Source organism: Protopterus annectens, chromosome 6.part0, assembly GCF_019279795.1.
Source record: "Protopterus annectens isolate FY-2018-M chromosome 6.part0, PAN1.0, whole genome shotgun sequence".
Lineage (NCBI taxonomy): Eukaryota > Metazoa > Chordata > Ceratodontiformes > Protopteridae > Protopterus > Protopterus annectens.
This window is the reverse complement of record NC_056737.1, coordinates 913112123-913133619: the sequence shown is the minus strand read 5'-3', so window position 1 is coordinate 913133619 and position 21497 is coordinate 913112123. Positions and strand designations below refer to the sequence as shown.

General features: G+C 34.4%; 1 protein-coding gene across 1 annotated transcript in view; it reads right to left on the bottom strand.

Moving 5' to 3' along the window:
• WARS1 (tryptophanyl-tRNA synthetase 1) overlaps window positions 1–21497 on the bottom strand; it is a 572087-nt gene that overhangs the window by 83594 nt on the left and 466996 nt on the right. Inside the window, exon 10 of the mRNA XM_044074563.1 lies at window positions 829–969. Coding sequence (XP_043930498.1) covers window positions 829–969 — 141 coding nt within the window. The remainder of the gene's footprint in view (window positions 1–828; window positions 970–21497) is intronic.

Below are 21497 nucleotides of genomic sequence, written 5' to 3'. Positions count from 1 at the left end.
GTCTTGCGTAACCTTGCAAGGTTTTAAACAATTCTGCAGCAGCAGCAGTGCCAAAAAGATTCTTATTGTGTAAGAGAGAATCTACAACTCTAGCAATAATGTTCTTAGGTAAGCCTGGAAGGCACAACCATGAGTATCAATTCATGGCAGAACTTGATACAGCTGCCCTACAAGAGGTATCAGATGAACTTAATGGAATGGCAAGATGCATTTAATGGAATGGCGAGATACCCGAGAGTCAGAGCTTTGAAGAGAAATAGCTGATGTCTTACTGTCCAAATCAGGCATATCAGTTAACACCTTATATGTTACTTTCTCATACCGAACGCTAACCTTCAGAAGCTATGATTTTTGCCCTAAATCAGTTTTCTTTCTTTTTTTTTTTTTTGCTACAACTTCTGATATTATCATACACTTATTCCCTGAGTTTTTGCTTCCCAGATGCATTATTTTGCAATGAATTTAAGCTGCCATGTTTCTGACGCATTTCAATCATCTCTGGAGAATAAGGGTAATGAGACTAGAGCCAAAGAAATACTCATTTCCGCAAACAGATTCTTTCTGTAACTGATATATGTAAAGATACGGTTATATATCTCATGACGCTTTACAAAAACAGGTAAGAGAGATTAGACAAAATATTTTAATTAAGTTGTCATTAACACCTTCCGTAGGATTGTCTTTCTTAGCTGAAGGCTTGAATAAAGTGGATGAATTTCAGGTAGTTTTCGCAGTAGGCAGAAAAAAACTTATTTGCCAGCCAAAATCATAAACTCCACGTCTAGTCTTTAAATTTCCTCAATGTATAAATGTAAAAAACATTCTTACTTGTCTGATTTTTTCAAGTTTTTCATCATCTTCAAAGAAAAATGTGAGGTACATATATGAAACATCCACATCACAGTTCCCACCAAGGCGTCTGTGTTCTTCAATACTATCTTTTCCTCCAGAGAATGCATGCTTGTTAATCTGGAAATTAATAAGAAAACATGTTATGGCTGTATGCTTTGCTTTAAATCAGCATTAAATAATTTAAAGAAATTCAGCAAATGCATATGCAAAACATGCAAAAAAATATCTTGGCACAAGTTCAGACAAAGCACTGTGTAATCTAACCTTTAGAATGATCTTCTTCCTTTAGAAATTTGCTACAGATTGACATTTAACAGCTTGAACAACTGAAGCAAAAGAAACAGACAGTATCAGAATCTTCTAGCCTACTAAACTCAGGATCTAAAGTTAGGAGTGGAGCCAGGGTTGCCAGACATCCCTATTTGAGCAGGATTGTCCCCGGTGAAACAGCCTCTGTTTTTTCTTTTTTGATTGGCCTGTATACCGGCATACGGGCCAATCAAAAATCGGTAAACACATGCTACTTGAGTTTAATGCGGAACTGCCTGATGTTCCCCATTAAACAAAAGTAAGCTCCGTGTTTAAAGACGGACCATTTTTTTTTGGGTCTTCACTTAGCGTGAAAGACCTTTTTTTTTGGTCTTCACTTAGCTTAAAAGACTTTTTTTTTGTCCCTACCTGACCAGTAGGAAATCTGGCAACCCTGGGTGCGGCATACGTCTCAACCTCTGAGTTTAAAAATCTGGACAAAGCCTGACAAAATGGAGGGACAAAGGCCCAAAACTAGGGATGGACTTTCAATATTGTTCTTTTAACCTTAGAAATTTGCTAGAAATAGTATGAAGTACAATTTAGCCACACCCCAACAACAATGTTCAATCTCAGCCTCTATACAGGTTTTGTACAAAGAGCTATGGTCACTACCCTGCATAAGGGAGGACCTTCCACAGACCTAGGCAGTTACACATCCGGTCTGACCAGCCTCATGTGCAAAGTCATGGAAAGAGTTATCATGAAATTAATCAATGAGGACATAGGGAACCTCTAAACACCGGACCTGTCTCAGTTTGGATTTGCCAAGGGCAGGCCATGTTTACTTAACCTGATGGATTTTTTTGAAAAGGTCGCCATAGCAAATAATGAAGGCAAAACACTACACAACTTGACCTGGCCAAAGCTTCTGACACATTCCCCACTCAGGCATAGTAGAAAAGCTATAAATAACCCCTATGTCACCCACTGGATTGCCAACTGGCTGAGAGAAGGATGCATGTAATTGAAATAAGGGAAGTTACCTCCACAAAGAGACCATTCATCAGTGGAGTTCCCCAGTCTTCTGTGCTGGGACCTCTCATGTTTGACATCTACTTATGACTTAGCCATCCTACAGAAAGGTTTGTCCCAGATACATAACTGTTGCCAAAAACATGGACTGAAACTAAATGCCAAAAAATGCATTATTGCATCCTTTGGTAAGTCATCTACCCCAGGGAACTAACACACTGACAATACATGCCTAAGAGTTGAGCCAGTTGTTTGGCATTTGTGATCTTATGTAGACAGTGACCAAACTTTTGACCAACATGTGTCTATTGTTGTAAGAAAGCCTTTCTATACTGCACAACTTATAATCAAAGGGACTGGATCTAGATCAAGGGGATGTCATTGTCCCCCTTTACTTAGCCCTCATTAGACCAATCATTGAGTATAACCCCCCCTTTGGCATGTATCTGTGCAGGCACATGCAACACTCCCACATAGATACCTTACTAAAAGGATACATGGCTTAAACAAGTCCTACATGGAATGACTCAAAGCCCTCCCACTATACTTAGCATCCTACAGACTACTAAGAGGGGACCTGTGCCTGGCATACAACATATTTTCTAACCCATTGGTGATGGTTTTACTGAACATCAGCAAGTTAAATGGCATCATAAATATTCGGTCTAGGGATCTAAACCCTCTTTTGCAACATCAACAGAACAGGACAGGTACATCTCTTGCAGGGGATACCGCTGCTGTGCAATAGACTCCCCAGCCACATAAAACAAAGTCTATCCCCTGTCCATATCTAAGCGCAACTCATATGTATGGATGAGAACCAGAAAATTTACCTCAGGAATGCTTCCTGTACTATTAATAGATAGAGGCAGCTCGTAAGTGCTTTGCCCCATGCATGGGTCAAATTATCTATGACCTGAGTTATTCTCATTAGGGGAAATATATAATTATTGCCCGTGGGATGAGTAAGGCCAATCTATAACTAAATGGGATACGTTTTTGGAGCACAAAAAGGGAAATTGCCTAGGCTCAAAATGGCCTGCAAAGGCAGCTAGCATAGTACTTACCTATGACCCTATAATATAACAGAGTGTTGATATAAAGACTGAAAATGCACTGACTTCTGTCACTGTGAAGAACACTTTTTTTTCTGAACACATTGCTGTTTGAACCCTTTTAATATCACCTACTGTTCAGAGATATTTGTCTGGCTTTCCAGAAAATGCCCAGGAAGCTAAGAATGAGTGCAGGCTGCAGGAGGTGTGACATTCTACATCTACCAGGTGTTAATGAGTTAAACATTTCTCCAACATCTAACTCTTTGGAAAAAATTCACTTTAGTAAATGGGATTTGCATCATTTTACGATCTCAGCAAGACATACACTCCAAATGCAAAACTGGGGGCAACACATTCAAAAGTGAAAAAAATCCAGCACTCCAGTAACAGACACACAAATTCAAAGCTAGTCAACAATCATGACCAAAGTCTCTCAGACACCATTCAAACAAACCTGAACTACGTACACACACACACCTGTTATTACTACATACTCTTCAGCACCTGCCTCACATACCTCAAACAAGGATCACCAAGGCTGCAAGCCTTTGCCCCTAAAGTTCTCTAAGGCTGCAGTTACTTATGGTAGTACCTCTATTACCGGTGACTTAATAGTTAAGTATATAGACCCTGCACTTACTAGGCTGGATATGGACAGGGTGACTGTAATCTCTCTCTCTTCCCTTCTCTGGTGCCAAACTTCAGTTTATGACTAAATCCCTTAGGTCTCTTCTGACAACCAAATAAGATTATGACCCTGCTGTTGCCCACATGGATGTGAATAATATTTGGAGCTCCACATTAAGGGAGATGCAGAGACATGACTGGTCTCTTAATGCATGTGCCCTAGGTCGGATAAACCCTGCTTTTAAACAGTCCTCTGCCCTCTCTGATGATGACACTACAGTTCTCACATATGATAACTATCTTCAATAACTGGCTGACTATGTGGAGGTTAATGGTTGACAAAACTATCTATTTTTCCAAGCAAGGTTTGCATTTCTCTCCTCACAGCATTTGCACTACAGCTTAAATATTTACTATTCCCCGACTGCTTTTCCTTAGACAAAAAGCTCAGTTTCTGGAGTCACAACAAAACAAAACAAATTCCAATTCAGCAAACACTAAGGTGGCACTGCTCAATGCTAGAAATCTAAATAATAAAATGCCTGAGCTTGAGCTCATGAGACTCAAATCATATCTGTATAACTACCAAAAATGGTTTCACCATTTTGATAGAACACTAGGTCCTGTCTAAAACTAAGAACACTTGCTCCATGGGCCCTGATGATATCCCCAGCCGTACAAAGAGTACAAAGCACAGCTCTGCTGATCCCTTCCAGACAGTGTCCAATGTAGCTTCTCCACTGGTGATGCCCAAGATGCCTGGAGAACTGCTACAGTGGCACTACTACATAGGGGTGGTTCCACTGCAGAGGCACCCAATTACAAACCCAGAATGAATAATCACTGAACTTACAAAGAATAAAACAAGAGACATGCAATCCCTTGACAAAAAATAAACAAATAAATAAATAAAAAATATTTGCTTCATGAAGAGCAGATCTTGTCTACTAAATCTAGTAGACTTTTTGAAATGGTTACTGAGGCCATGGACAAGGGCCTGCCCACCCATCCTGCCTATATAGACTTGTAGATCTGGACAAAGTCATTAACAGCATTTCCCATGCAGGTATTACTGACAAATGTAACAATTTAAGTACAACATCTTAACACAGTCTGCTTTATAAACCGGACTATTGAGAGAACACACACAATTTAGTTTGGTAGTGTTTCTTCCAAATGAATGTCACCAGTGGTGTCCCTCAGTGATGTTTTGAGCTCTCTCCTTTTTGACATCTACTTCTCTGATGCTAAAGTAGAAGTCAAATGGCTATGACTGTCTGCTGGTGATTTCCCACCAACACCTGGACAGCCCAGCAAAGGCTAGACAACGTCAACGCACAGTGTAATACTCATTTCTTTCTACTCTTGTCAGCAGTCTTGGAACACACATCCCTAATCATACCCAAAGGGATATCAAGACCTTGTGTCAAAGGGGTGGCTCTCAGCAGTAAAGTTTAACTGTCTGCTGGACTCCTAAGAAGTCCTCCTCAATCTTTGCTCTTTTTGTTGTAAAATATTCAGTCTGAAGGGCATGAAAGTTACTCATTAAAATAACTCATTGCCTCTTGTACTTACAAAAGGTAAAGGGCCACTGGCCTAATATCCGCTATGCCAATATTGCTTTCATATTTATCACTATATTATAAGAACCATTCCAATTCTCCTCAGTTACCACACTTCCACCAAACACCAATGTAACACCATGGGAAGAAGAAATTTATGAGCATGTGCGCAGACACACACACACACACACACACACACACACACACACACACACACACACACACACACACACAAAACTTCACCAAAACCTGCAAGGAGGCAAAGAATTTCTTCCAATGTTTAACATATCAAAGTCTCTAGAGCAGCAACCAAAGAAATTCCCTGAAGGTTGGAGCGTGAAAAACCCTATCTGTCTAACACATTATTATTAAGGCTATGAGCTACTAATGAGCTTCATTGTGTCGCTCAGGGTTTGATTCTTTTGGTTTCCATCTGCCTACTGTGCAAGTATGAGCAAATCACTTAACCAAACGGTGCTCTTTTTTAAACCTTTATTAAGTTATCACTTAAGACATAAACATACATTAACAGAAAAGAAAACAATCCTTTTTAACATTTTCTATCTAAATACAATGTACACCACATACAGTTTCTTTGCTACTATTATCAGTCCAACATTACAAAAAAAATGTCAAATTCCTGCCTTCCCTTAAGCCTCACTTCTCCAACTCCTGAACATTATTATGCATGTATTGTTCCCCAAATTTTCATTTACTTCTACATAATTTGCTCATTCCCTTTTCGAAAGATTCTTCTTCCAGCTCTTTTATGTCTTTTACAATATTCAATACCTCAAATACAGGTGGTGTAAACACAGATTTCCATTTTCTAGTAATAGCTTTTTTGGCAGCCAAAAGAATTAAACTTAAGGCCTTACTATGTTTAGGCAATTCAGACTGTATCCCAGCTCAAAAAAATAATTTCATTACTTACAGCCACTTGCTCACTCAATATTTCTGATGGAGTACTCTTTTGAGAAATTTTTAAATCAGCCATCTCATTACACCCCCAAAACATATGTCCTAGTTACCTGTTCTCCATCACACCTCCAACATTTGCCATCTACCAAATGAAAACTTATTTTAAGTCTGCTTATAGTATAAAAACACCTACTCAAACACTTCTAAGCAACTATCCTAAACCTTCTGGACTTGGCTGTACACTGGCTGTATACTTGAAAGCCATACATGCATATTCCCATTATTTTCTTGCAAATTGCTTTTCCAGACTCTCTTTCAATTCTTTTCTAACCTCCCCTGATGGATTCTTATAATTATTATGCAATATACTTTATATGCCTTACTAATTATCAGTTTTATAACAGCAGCTTCTGTTCTGGAATCAGCTAAAAACTCTACCAGAGCAGGTTTTTCACTTTAAATTCCCCCATCCCTTTCTCCTTCCCTGTACTTTAAGATCATGGCCTGGTATGGAAGGTAGTCACTAGCTTGCAATCCAAAGGTCTTCTTGGCCTCATCCCACTCTATTACCTTTCCTTATTAGCTTCCAATATCATGGTTTCTTTGCCAGGTTTGTCCAGTAAATTCCAGCCCCATATTGCCTATTTTCTGTACCCTACATAGTCATCCTTACTGGCAAAATCTCCTTTCTCCGTTCTCATATTGGCTTAGTTCTTAAAATACTTTGTTACTTTATGAATATAATATCCTGCATGGTTGCTGTTCTCCTTAAGCATCTCTATTTCTTGAACTTCCCCTTACTTCATCATCATCATCATCATCATCATCATCATCATCCCTTTCCACTTTGAATTATAACATTCGGCTTGTATTATGTATACGGGCCTTAATTGTGTAGCTGTAAAATATCCCTTCAAATCAGGTAAAACTAAACCATCTTGCTTTATGAGAATTATCAGCTTATCCCACTTAACTTTTGCACCCTTTCCCTCCCACATAAATTATTTCAATTATTTATTAATTAAATTATTGTCCACAACTTCTCCTTGAATGAATAAAAGTATGCCTGACCCATATACAGACTAAAAAATCTGAAAACATTTTCACTGCTTGTATCTTACTATACATATCAAAAAATAAGAGTTACCACTTTCACAGTTTTTGTATTATCTTTTATTTAATCTTTTCCCACATATCCTTATCTGCAAAAACAGAAGCCTTTTTAATCCATACTCATATACTTCATTTTATCATGTCCCCATAAATATGGGTTTTGCTGAACCAGTTCATGCATGGGTACATAATTTACGGCTATAGCCTTTGTTTTATCTTCATTAATTTTATATCCCAGTAAGACTTGAAACTGTCTCAAAATGTTCCAAAACACTGTGATATTCTTTTATGGATTCATCACGTACAAAATAATATAATCTGCAGATAACGCCAAATTTTCTTGATTACCATAGCAATTATATTCTTGCATTTCTGAGTCCTTTATTTTCTTTGCCAATGGCTCTAAATAAAAAGCAAATTACAAACAGGAAATAGGACACACCTGCATAGTTCCTCTGTTCAAACACAGCTTATGTGAGAGGAGCCCTCCCACTTCAATTCTTGCCTCCGAGCCTTCATATATCCTTCTAATTAACCTTATTACTGTACCAGTGAATGCAAATGCAACCAACTCCCTACTCATAAAATCCTAGCACACTTTGTAAAATGCTTTCTCTGCATCAAGACTGACCAACAACAGAGGTATTTTCTTACATTTTGCTTCCCTATGGATTAGCATTCTTTTACTAATGTTGTCAAATGTTTGCCTCTCCTCCACAAAACCAAACTGATCCATATCTATCAATTTTGGTAAAACATTTGTTTATGTTTATACTAGCTAAAAGAATGGCATTTTATAATCATGGTTTAAAACTGAAATGGGTCTATATAAAGGGTCTTTCTTCAAAGATGGTGGTGCTTCTCCTCCTTTTAAAACACTGTTAAACAAAATCTTCCAGATCTTTATCACTTTCTTCCCTCCTAATTTCCAAACCTCCACTGGAATACAATTTATTCTTGGAGACGTTCCAGAAGACTGGTTATACATCACTGTTTTTACTTCATCACTTCCTACCTTAGTTAGTTGTTGAGCCTCATCTACCTCTAACCTCTGGCATAATTAAGTCTTCTGTGAATTATTTCCATTTGTACTCATTCTTGATTTCCACGTCTCTGCTTTATACAAATGATCATAAAATTTCTGGAATACCTCTAAAACCTCTGCAGGATCTCTGGCTATTTTTCTTTTTATAGGTTCCCTATGTTTGGCGACAATGCTTTCAATGTTCTGTTGCCTAAATTGCTGTGCTAAATGTTTTTGTGCTCTGGAGAGTTATCCAAAAATGGTTAACTGCAATATTTATAAACTCATGCATATTATCTAGATATTCCCTTATTTTCTTTTTAGCTCTGCATTTACTGCTCCTCTTGTTCTGTAAGATTTCCCTTATTCTGTAATAAGCTAACCTTTGTTAGCCCTTCTAAGTAATTTCTATTACTTCTTAACTATATATCTTTCTCTTTTATTTTGACCCTATTGTTAAACTACATTTTCGTTTTATCCCAGTCACTAGCTACAACTTCTGAAGCTATTTCTATCTTCCCTAATAATTCTCAAATAATTTCTACTACCTATTCCTTAAATTTGTCTAATTTTAACAGGTAGGTGAGAAAGCACCACTGTCTTATTTTTACTTAATTCCCTACATTTTTATCTTAGTTTTTATTGGTGCGTGATCAGAAACAGTTACTGGATGTGTATCGAAGATTTCAATTAAATGCACATGTTCTACTGAAATACTATTTCTATCAGTCTAATCCAGTTAATGTACCTTGAGGAATATGTAAATTATGTCCGGGATCCTACTACTGAATTCACATCTTCCATACCAAATATTTTCATAAACTTCTTCAGAAATCTACCCGCTTTCATTATATTGTCCCTTCTAGATCCCCAGCTATATCCTCACAATTGTAAAACAAATTCCAGTCCCCACCTATAAATAATATTCCCTGCTGAAAGCTGATAATTTCTCCCAAAATTAATCTCCATAACAACAGTTTTCGATGGAATATAAATACATGCCATTATAATCCTCCTACCTTGTCAACAGTCCCTTAACTACCACAAATCTACAACTTGTCTTTTTTTCATCAAAAATAACTGCAGCCCCTTTAGCAGTTAGTACAATTAATCCCCTTTTCCTCTGATCCTGATATTCTGCTGCATATCCATTCTGAAATCCTCTCTTTGTCAAATTCACATGCTACTTTCTGCCCAAATGCCACACCTGCAGCACTACTATTTGCACTCTGCATTTTTTAATATAATTTGATACTCTTCTTTTTATCTATACCTGTAAGGCCATTCACATTCCAGAGCAATGCGGACAGTATAGCCATCATAATAAAAAGCTACTACTCCCACCTATTATACATGACAGTTTTTTTTTAATATGCATTTCTAGCTTTTGTTACGTGTACATGCTAATGTTTGGCAAGCTGATCTTTTGTACAGTTGTTTTTTTCACCTCCATGTGAACCTATGTCACATTTTTCAAGACTTTATATTTTAATGAAAACCCTAAAACAAAAAAAACTAAATACAAAACACTCCCATCCTGTATTAACTTGGAAAACACAACTATGTACATCTTTATAAAATGAAGTTTAACCCTCCAGAAGGGTACAAATGACAGACATTATCTAACCTAAAATTAATGTTTCCCATGCTAAAGTGCACGCTACAGCCTGTACTCCCACATGAACTGATTATTGTCTGTTCATTTTTTACCTCTCTTCCTCTCCTGAATATGAAAAACAACTTGTATGCTTTCAGAAAACATCAGTGCACTGGCCATCTTCAAAAAGAACTAAACTGTATACTGTTTTATTAACTGCATGACAATATTAAGGCTGCTAGAGACAATGTTACCTCTTATTCACTTCCCATCATTTCTAACTTTAGTTTTTTAGCCGAAAGTCTTCCCACTGTACCTTTAAATTTTACATTTCCCTCAGCAAAGAATACTCAGAATTCTCAATATTAACTCCTTGTACCTACAGACAGCTTGTCTCCATGGACATGTACTCATCAAACATTTAACTCCACTCAGATAAGAATGTACAGCTGCCCTCAGCTGCAGACATCTTAACTCCATTTAACATTTACCAGTGGAAAATACGCAAACTAATATCTTTACATTTATAAGAAGCTTAGCATTTTCATAGTTTTCATCACTTTGTCTTAATTTCAAAGCCTACATGCTTACAAAAACACCTGTTTACAGCTTAAGCAAAAGGTGGTAATCTAGACAATCGTCCTTGTAAAATAAAAATAGAAAATATGCTAATTTTACATATAATCAGTGCACTTTTACACTCCACCTCAGCAGCCCAAGATCAAAGTACATGAATATTAAACTTGCTTTTGTCCAGCCTTTTTTTTCTTGTCATACTGTAAAACCTATATTTCTCGCAACTAAAAAGTACTTGTTTACTGTACTATCTTAACACATACAACAGTCACTGAAAAGAGTCCCCCACATTTAAAATACCCCTGACTACACAAAACTATTTTACTGTATATAAATGCAGTTTATATCATGAAATTCATCCATCAATTCTCAACCCCTTTTCCTATTTTGCACATGGGGTTGGGGTGTCACTTTGGCAGTGACAATCATCTCAAACTAAGGCCCACACCGCTGGGTGGCTAGCCCTGCAGTGGTAGTTCATTTGCACCAGTCACTCGAGCACACACTCTCGCTTATAGCCAATTTAAAGTGTCCAATCCACCTACTGCATGTCTTTGGAATGTGAGAGGAAATCGGAGCATCCAGAGGAAACCAACATGATTGCAGGTAGGACATGCAGACTCTGCACAGAAGGCACTTCAGCAGAGAATCGACTGGAGAACCTTTTGCTGTGAGGTGACAATGCTAACCACTGCACCACAGCGGCCACCATATCATGAAATGTTTTATACAAATACTAATAAGAACAAAAATCGTTTTACTTGCAGTTAGTTTTGCCCTTCCCCCTTTTAGTGTCCTTCTAAACATTAATAATATAAAGTGGGGTAAAGGCTTAACAGTCCATCCACAAGTTTAACAAAGTCAACAAAAGTCCAGTGTTTTTCAGACACTTTTTCTTGCAAAAAATATTTCACAAATGTGATAAGATGCTTTATAGTCTTACATTTATTCACTAATTTCAGAGTTGCTGGTCTTCCTGCTTATGTTCATCTCCCAACACCAGACTCTGGTTCAAGTCCAAAGAACTGTTGATACTTCTAGCCAACTCCTGTGCCTTTTTCTGTTTCTCAAGCATTTTCCTTTGGAACACTGGAAAAGTTTTCACTGGCAAAGTCTCTATATGAACTTTACCATCAGAAGAATGAGACGCACAGCCTCCTTCTGCTTGCTGACTCACTTTTTATTGAGTAACCTTTTTATTATTTCCTCCTTAGCCTGTTCTGTATCAAAACAAGACTTATCCTCTAGTAAAAAATATTCTAAAGACAGCTGGATATAGCAGCTTGAATCTCACACCTGCCTCTCTACATTCCATGACTGCTGGGATAAATTTGCTTCTCTTCTGCCTAGTGTCCAGTGACTACAATCATTTTCTGCAAACACTCTGCTGTCTCCAATTTTTAACACTTTGCCCGTCTGCCACAATTTTGTCAGGATTTACTCTCTCTGCTAGTATGATTGCATCTTTATTAATATAGGTCTTGGCTGCTTTTTTGTGGTCAGGTCAGGAGCATACACTTGATGTGCCCTTTCAATTAACAAATTCTGCAGAGGAACACCGGTCCAGTTGTCTGTTTGTGTGTTCATAAAATTAATACAGTCTGTTCCTTCCAGTTTCTCTATTACAGCAGAAAATTTCAGGTTTTCTCTGTGTGCTCTGTCCTCTAACTCTACTATTTTTAAGCAGTTCTTCTTAAGAAACTTCATACTCAGCCAGCTTTTTCTTCATGTCAGTCTCTGATTTTGCAGTTTTATCAGTTCATCTGAATGGCTAGTTAAAGCTTCTTCTGTTTTTTTTCCATCCTCTCGTTGTTTGAATTGATAAAGTCCATCAATGTTTCATTTATTTTAATCACCACTGGGTACACTTGATTTATTTTTTCCTCTAAATTACTGGAAGCCATCTCTTGAACCAAAGCTGAAGCATGAACTGCTTTTTGCTGCACGGCTGCAAAATCCTTCTCAGACAATGCTTTCACTTCACCTTTTTTTTTTTTTTTCAAAACAGGTTTATTGTTTTAACATATAAGAGAAATATCATAACAATTTTATACAAGTAATTAAAAATAGGTATTATTATAATATTCAACAAAACAACTAAAGTATTTACAAAGACATCCACTACAATCAGATCAATTAATTAAACTAAAATACCGTGCTATTGAAATTAGAATTTTTTTAACAAATTTTGTAAATTATCCCATACAATATAATAAGATGTTTTTCTAGTTGTTCTTGTCCTAATTGTGTTTATTTCCATATGGCACACTATATTCATAACATTTTTAAATTCATTGAACGAAGGAGGTGTATCTGAAATCCAATTTCTAGTTATTTTCCTAGCCACTGCTAGAACAGACCATAACAAGGGAAGCTTAACCTTTTTAACACTTTGAGGTACAGGTGTGTTGAATAATATAAGAGATTTAGAAATAATGAAATTATCTGTAAAAAGAGCCTGCAAAAATTCATTAATTGACTTCCAGTATTCTTTCAATTTTATACAGTCATAAAACATATGAGCCCAGTCAGCATTCATTTCTACATTACATCTCTTACATAAATTATCTTTATTATTTATTTTATTCATCATCAAAGGTGTATAAAAAGATCTATGTAAAAATTTCCATGTATAAAGTCTCCAGACAATGGAAGACGTAGTTCTATAAGCAGATTCCAATATATATTGTTTATCTTGTTGATTTGGTGGGTCCCCATTAATAGAAGTGAAATAATTCCAGTATGAATCTACACTGTAAAAGTTTCTTGTCTGATAATTTTATGTATGTATGAAAGTTTACCTTTATCAGAAACTTTATGTTGTAAATTTAATATCAAGTAATCAATCAGTGTTGGAATAGATTCTTTAACTGTTATAGACATTAGATCTATTTTATTAATGAGATGTTGTCTAAAGGTCTGAACCTCTAACCAGCAAGTTTCTCTTAGATCAAATTCTTGTTTTAAGAAATCTAGATTTTTAACTTTATTATCAGATATCAACTGATACCAGTACTTTAGATCATTATCTATAGCTAAATGAGTTCCTTCAGAAGTAGATGACAAAAGCATACCCTGAGTATACATTATAGGGAATACAATAAAATTCCATTCCCTATACAAACAAAGCACCGGGTAATGATGGTATTATACCAGAGATATATAAAATCCTTTCTAAAAGTACATATTCATTAATACATAAGGTTTTTATTTTGGCCCAAACTGAGTTAATAACCCCCCCCATCTTGGCAATATACATTTATTTCGCCAATTTTAAAACCTAATAAAGATCCAACTAGATGTTCTTCATATCGGCCCATCTCATTACTTAATGTGGATTATAAAATGTTTATGAGTATTTTTGCTGATAGATTGAAGACAATCATTCCCGGCATTATAGATATAGATCAGACAGGCTTCATTGTAAATAGAAATACTTTTGATAATATAAGAAGAACTTTAACATTAATTGATTTTGCAAATAGGAAAAAGAAAGATTTAACACTTATTAGTCTTGATATAAGTTCAGCATTTGATTCAGTAAGTTGGGGCTATCTGTTTACCTTACTGAAGTGCACAAACTTCTCAGATGCATTTGTAAATCTAATTGAGCATTTATACAAAGGAACGTTGGCTTATATTAAGGTAGGAACATATGTTTCACAAAAAATACCCATTCTTAAAGGTACAAAACAAGGATGTCCACTTTCTCCACTACTATTCACTTTAGTAATGGAGCCTTGGGCTAATTTGATCAGAAACAGTACTGACATAGAGGGTTTTGAAATAGATGAAAATAAAACAACCAAAATTCAACTTTTTGCAGATGATGTTCTAATTACATCAGCAGGATCTAATTCTTCTATGCAGTCTCTATTTGATAAAATGATGAATTTTAAAAGTATTTCTGGTTTAATATTCAATGAAGAAAAAACTAAAATACTACCTATATATACACGAAAAAATATTCTCATTAGTGATTTTACTAAATATGTACCCAATTCAGGTCAGATAACTTATTTAGGTATAATACTATCTAAAGATATTAAATCTATTATATATAATAATTATAATACCTGTTTTCTTAATATACAAAATCTTTTTAATACCTGGAATAATATGTTTTTTACTATGGAGGAGAGACTTACAATTATTAAAATGATAATATTCCCCAAGATTTTATACTTAATACAATCAATAATACTTCCACCTACAAAAATAATTATCAAGAAACTGAATACACTAATGTTAAATTTCCTATGGGCACCTAATAGACCTAGGATTGCATTAAAGAAACATCATTACCCGGTGCTTTGTTTGATTTAAGCTTATTTATTTGTGTAATAACTTCTGTATATGAAATACTCTTATCCAATAGTTTAATCTGTTGTTTATTAAGCTTTTTATTCATGTTTGTGGTTATAAACTCCTTTATTTTATCTTTAGGTTCCATGTTAATGTTATTATGGTTAATTTTGTGAAAGTGATTTCTAAATTCATCTAGTATTTCTGGTATACTAGAAACATTCTTCTTTTTCCTTAGAGAAAAGATTTCTTTGATATGGTTTTGTTTATTCAACCTTTTTGTTTTATTTTTAAGTCTATGTAAGTATTTGGGGCTTATTGAATAAGACAAAACTTGTATTCTCTAAAGTTATTTTAACTTTATGAGTTAAAATTTCTTTGTATTTCTCATTTAGTTTGTTTATTTCTTCAATAACTTTCTTGTCCATAATATTTTCTTTATTATTATGTTTATAAGAGTCTAATTTACTTTGAATATCTAACAATTCCTTATCCCAAGATTTCCTTTTATTATTATACCATGTGATACTTTGTCCATATAGATATGATTTTAAGGCATCCCAAACATAAACAATGGAGACTTCAGGAGTATTATTTATGTCTAAAAATGTTTTACTTCTGAAAGTATATATTCTTTATAGTCTTTTAGTTGAGTTAAGTATGCTGGTATCCTTTTGATCTGAACATTATGAGTATTTTTATCATGAATTCAAAAACAATTGAATTATGATCAGATATAGGACATGAAATGATTTTGGAATTAATTAAATCTGTTACCATCTGGTTAGAAATAAAGACCCTATCTATTTTTGAATAAGTTTTGTATCTGTTAGCAAAAAAGGTGTATGGTAATGATTTTGAATCTATCTGATTATTAATATCATTCAAATGATAAGAATTAGCAAAATCATTTAAATGTTTTGCATTAGATGTAATTCTTCTTTTCCTATAGTGGTAGTATCACTTTCATGTAGTATACAATTAAAGTCACCAGCTAAAATAATATCTCCTATAGAGAATGATATGATCTTATCAAGATGATGTTTCACTGTATTAATACCAATTCCAGGTATCCAATATACATTAATTAAAGTGTAAGTCTTCCCATTAATTTGTATTGTAACCATACAAAACATTCCTTTGTCATCCTGATAAGACTTAATGGTTTTAGGAATGGACATACTTTTATTCCATAAAATAGCCACTCCTCTTTTTTTCTGAGTGTGCTCTGAACTAACCAATACTGTATATTTGTTTGTGGCTAGTTTATCAATATATTTTTTCAAGAGATGGGTTTCTTGCAGGAAGACTAAGTTGGCCTTATGTAAATTAATGTATCTTATTAGGCTTTCCCTTTTACACGGATTATTCAATCCATTAATATTTAAAGAAATTCCTTTTAAAGATGTCATTTGGCATTTTTAAAACTTAAGAATCTTATGATCAAAATAACAAATAACAAGATAAGTAATGTTACATCTCCTCCTTTAGGTGTACCTTTAAATATAGCTGTATTTATTGAATCTCTTATGGGATTTTGTATAGGATTCAATTTTGTTTGTAGTGACAATGAGTGTACAAAATATATTGTGGATGTCAAAACTATATACAAATAACAATGAACAAGTGAAAATAATGTAAGGATTAAACCTTGCATCCAGCCTGGAGTTATAAACTCCAACTTAGAGTAGTATTTACCACTCAAGTTAACCCCCTACCCTAAGCAGCAGTACCTCAGCTGCCACCTTATCAATTTAATACTAGTTATATTTAACTGAGGTTAACAGATTTCAATTCAATTATCTAGCAAGACAAGACTACACATTTGGTAAAACAGCATCATATAAACTAAAATAAACTTTTTTTTTAAAAACTGTTCATACTACTATATACATCTATGTAATATAAAACACTTGTATTCAAATAGCCTTCAAATAATCTTGATGTTAGAAATCAAGAGGAGAGAAAAATAAGTTCTAACATTCATTTAAATCAAAAACTTTGGCTAATATGATTCAGACATTACATATATTAAGATGCATCTATTTTCTGTCATGTAAATGCAATTAACAGCTTCCAAAAAAAACCTTGAATTGCTTGTATATGAGCATTTACTCAAACTCATTATTGTCAATAGAATAAAATATTGTATTCATAGAAATTGTTATAAATCATACTGCATAGTTATGCAGATTCTCAGAAACACTTGCATTATTGTAAAAAAAAAAAAAAAAAAAAAAAGAAGCCATCACACACACACATATATACATATATATATATATATATATATATATATATGTATATACACATATACATACACACACACAAACACACACACACACACACACACATATATATATATATATATATATATATACATACACACACACACACACACACACACATATATATATATATATATACATATATACATACACACACACACACATATATATATATATATATATATATATATATATACATACACACACACATACACACACACATATATATACACATATATATATACATACACACACACATATACATATATATATATATATATATATGCATATGCATACACATACACACACACACACACACACACACACACACACATATATATATATATATCTGATCTCACTGAGTTGTGTCCTTGCTGAGCACTATCCTACTTGCTGTCCCTACAATAAATCTGTCTGCTTTATACAAAATAATGCACAGCAAACACATTTTAGTAACCAGATTTTACAACCATGCTATACTATTGCTTTAAAATACATCACATGACAATTTCTTCCAGAATAGAGTTATAAAATTATTTATGCTTGTCAATCAGATTAATTAAATGAGTTATAGTAATGTATATGTTTGGAACATAAGTTTTTAACACAGATTATTATGCTGCTGTTAAGTAGATTTTCAAAAACACTTGAATAAATGTTTCATTTTCTATGCCTTCTAAAATAAGACATTTACTTACTACAAGAAACTGCATCATTTAAACTCATTATAACTGACATATTTTATGAATTATACCATAGATATTTAAGTAATTATATAAAATAACTCACATTTAGATGTTAAAGAGTTCATTTTCCTTCACATAGTCGCATTTGCATCATTCCTATTTCCTGGTAAAGTGTTCTTCCTGAATCTGTGATGTGTCAGTGTGATATCTAGGTCAAAGGTTAGACTAACTGCTTTCAGCTTCTCTGTGAGAATTCTGAGAGTTGAAGCTTTTGAAGTAGCTCATGGACACTGTGCATGAGACAGCCCACATCCCAGATTGTCTCCCTTAACATTTTGGCGGGAAACTTATTAAAAACTAGTGACAAACATTCATTTAGCAGTGTAAATGCATCTAAACATGACAAAACCTTCACAATGTATTTTACAGGTTATTACAGCCTCTATGTAAGTGAAATTAAGCCCAAAATTATTAATAAGTAATAAAACTCAATATTTTTGTCCCAACTCAATTTTTATGCAAATCTTATTATTTACTGTGTCTATATGATCAAAAACATTTCTATATATTAATAAAGAAAAGAAAAAGAGAGTAGAAAATAAAAGGGTGTAAGGCAGAAATAAAAAAATGTAAGAGAAAGCTATAAGAAGTATATACAATGGAATATTACTTACTGTTTATATTAATAGAGTTAAAAATAAAACATATTATTTAGTTCTAATTATTATTAGTTAAAGCAGGACAGATTATTTACAAACAAGCATAAGCAGTATAATCAAGAAAGTATAATTAGGAATAGCATTTGAAGAACATATAAACTTTTTACAAGGAATAAATATGTTATTATTCTATTAATCATATTTTCATTACTCTTCTCTCCCTGCCCTCCCCCACCCTTTACCCACTACATAATCTAAATAGAATGTCATTGTTTAAACAAAGAAAAGAAGAAAAGGAGAAGAAAAAAAAAAAGATAAAGAAAAAAAATGTATCAAATTACTGACCTTACTTCTCTTTTTCAGACAGAGAAACAAATTGAATCATAGCTTGCCATTAAATCTTCAGATATTTTGACTGGTTATGAAACAAAACATTTCTTTGCACACAGAGAATAACTTTGATTAAATCTTTTTCAAAATATTTGTGGCTTTCTGGAAATGCAGGAACCATACTTAAAAAGATTAATAATGAAATAAAATGATGAGAGAAAAAAAAAACATAGAACAAATCATTTGTTTTTTAGTCTCTTCTTCTTCTCTGAAGTCTTCCACGAAGTTTCAGTTGCCAGTCTATTTAATGAAGGACTAGCCCATTCCATTTCCTCTATTTTATCCAAAATCTTATTTTTTTTGATAAACAGTAAAGCAGAGTCTAAGTCATCGAAAATTTTAGGACCATCAGGAAGGAAGATTTTAAGCTTGGCAGGAAATAGAAGGTATGTTTTAAACTGTGCTTTTTTAAGCTCCCATATTAGTGGCAGAAAAACTTTTCTTTTAGCTATTACCATGGAAGAATAGTCATTGTCAAAACGCACAGTTGTCTCATTAATCTTAACAGGAGCTTTAGCCCAAGCAGATTTAAGAACCATCTCTTTATCAAAAGATGATAGAAATCTAACTATAACTGATCTAGGATATTTTTTGTTAAAGTTAGTATTAGCTACAGATCTATGTGCTCTTTCGATACCAAAAGAGAATGCTTCTGGTAAGTCTAAAGTTTTAGGGAGCCATGTTGTTAAAAAAGAAGTAATATCGTTACCTTCAATATTTTCTGGCAGTCCAAAAATCCTAATGTTATTGCGCCTAGATCTATTTTCCAGGTCATCCAGCTTTGTTTGTAAATGTGTATTTTGTTTCAGCAGAAACTCAATGTTGATTTCCTCTTCTTGGATTCTATTTTCCATGTCATTCACAGCTTCTTCTATGCCTGTCATCTGGATCTTCTGTTGTTGCAGGTCTATATGTAACAAGTCTATTTGTTTTGTAGTTTTTTTTCTATGAAGGTGTCTATTTTAGTATCCATTTTATCCATCTTAGCAGTAAGTTGCTGGATTATAATTATCAGAGATTGAAGTTCTTTCTTGATGCTGGAGTCTTGAGAATTTGTCTTACTGGAACTCATTTCAGACTGATAAACTGACAGGAAAATTTCCAAAGTGATTTCTGACAGGAATATTGTTAAGATTTCCTTTCTTTTTTAGATATAGTTCAAGAACTATATAAAACAAACATATTTAGAAAGAAAATTACTTCAAAAATTAATTTTTTAAGTAATTAATTCCTGTCAGTGTAATGAAATTGGTGGAGCTGAAGAAATCTGCTGCTATCCTGTGTTCATCCTTGGCCACGCCCCTCACTTCACCTTTTTTATTTTCTTTCAGGTTTTCCAAATGTCTTCTTTGTTGGCATCCAGGTACTGTACTTACTGGTTTACTATTGTTTATTCAAACAGAAAAACATTTTCTGTTCAAATAAACTAATGGTAATACCGAAAGCACAAATAATTACCGTTCACAATGCTCGACGCATTAGACTCGACATTGTTGTCGAAACCACCACATGATAGCCGTATAGTAGCTGATGTAAATCAAACTCCTACATAGCTATCATGTTTTTGCAGGAGGGGCAAGCTCCCCTGCACCCCCACCCCCCTACTTAACTCAGAGATCGCACTATAGTGGGGATGTGGATGAATTTCCACTCCCCACTGTGCCGCAATCTCTGTGCAGATAGTCGATTTCTACTTATGCGAATGCAGTTGTGCATTCACATAAGTGGAGTCGACTATCTGTTGCAAAACTACGTGTGCGTTCGACATTCAGTTTTTCGGCACATTGCAGCCAATAGAATGTCGTTCGCACAAACAATAGTAAACCGTATTTACTAGCCAGTAACTGAATTTTACCAAAAAAAAAAAAAAAAAAAAAAAAAATCAACGGTACTCCTTTTTCTCAGTTTCTGTATTCACACTGGGAGAGATGAAGTCATTCTGTTGATCAGTGTGCAGCCACCTTGGAAGCAAGCAAACAGTGCTCGTTTCAATCCTGAGTACAAGCACTTATGTCTACTGCACTTATCTAATTAACACACATACACACACACAAAGAAAGAAAGACAGAAAAAAAATTCTACCATTTTTTCATTCAGAAAAATCTGAGTTTTATTTTAATTAAATACAGTTTCCAGTACATGGGACTCATTTTGCCTTTTGTCAAATCTGATGAATGTAAACTATTAGAAAAGCCTCTTACAGCACAAAACTTTTTCATATTTGACTAATGAAAACCTTAGTAAGTCAAAGATTTTCTTTTTCTTTCGGCTGTTCCCATTAGGGGTCGCCACAGTGGATCATTTGTTCCCATTTCTTCCTATCCTCTACATCATGCTCTGCCATACTAACCACTTGCATGTCCTCTCTCACCACATCCATAAACCTTATCTTAGGCCTTCCTCTTTTCCTCTTACCTGGCAGCTCCATCCTTAGCATCCTTCTCCCAATATACCCAGCATCCCTCCTCAGCACATGTCCAAACCAATGCAATCTCACCTCTATGGCTTTGTCTCCAAACCGTCCAACCTCAGATGACCCTCTAATATACTCATTTCTA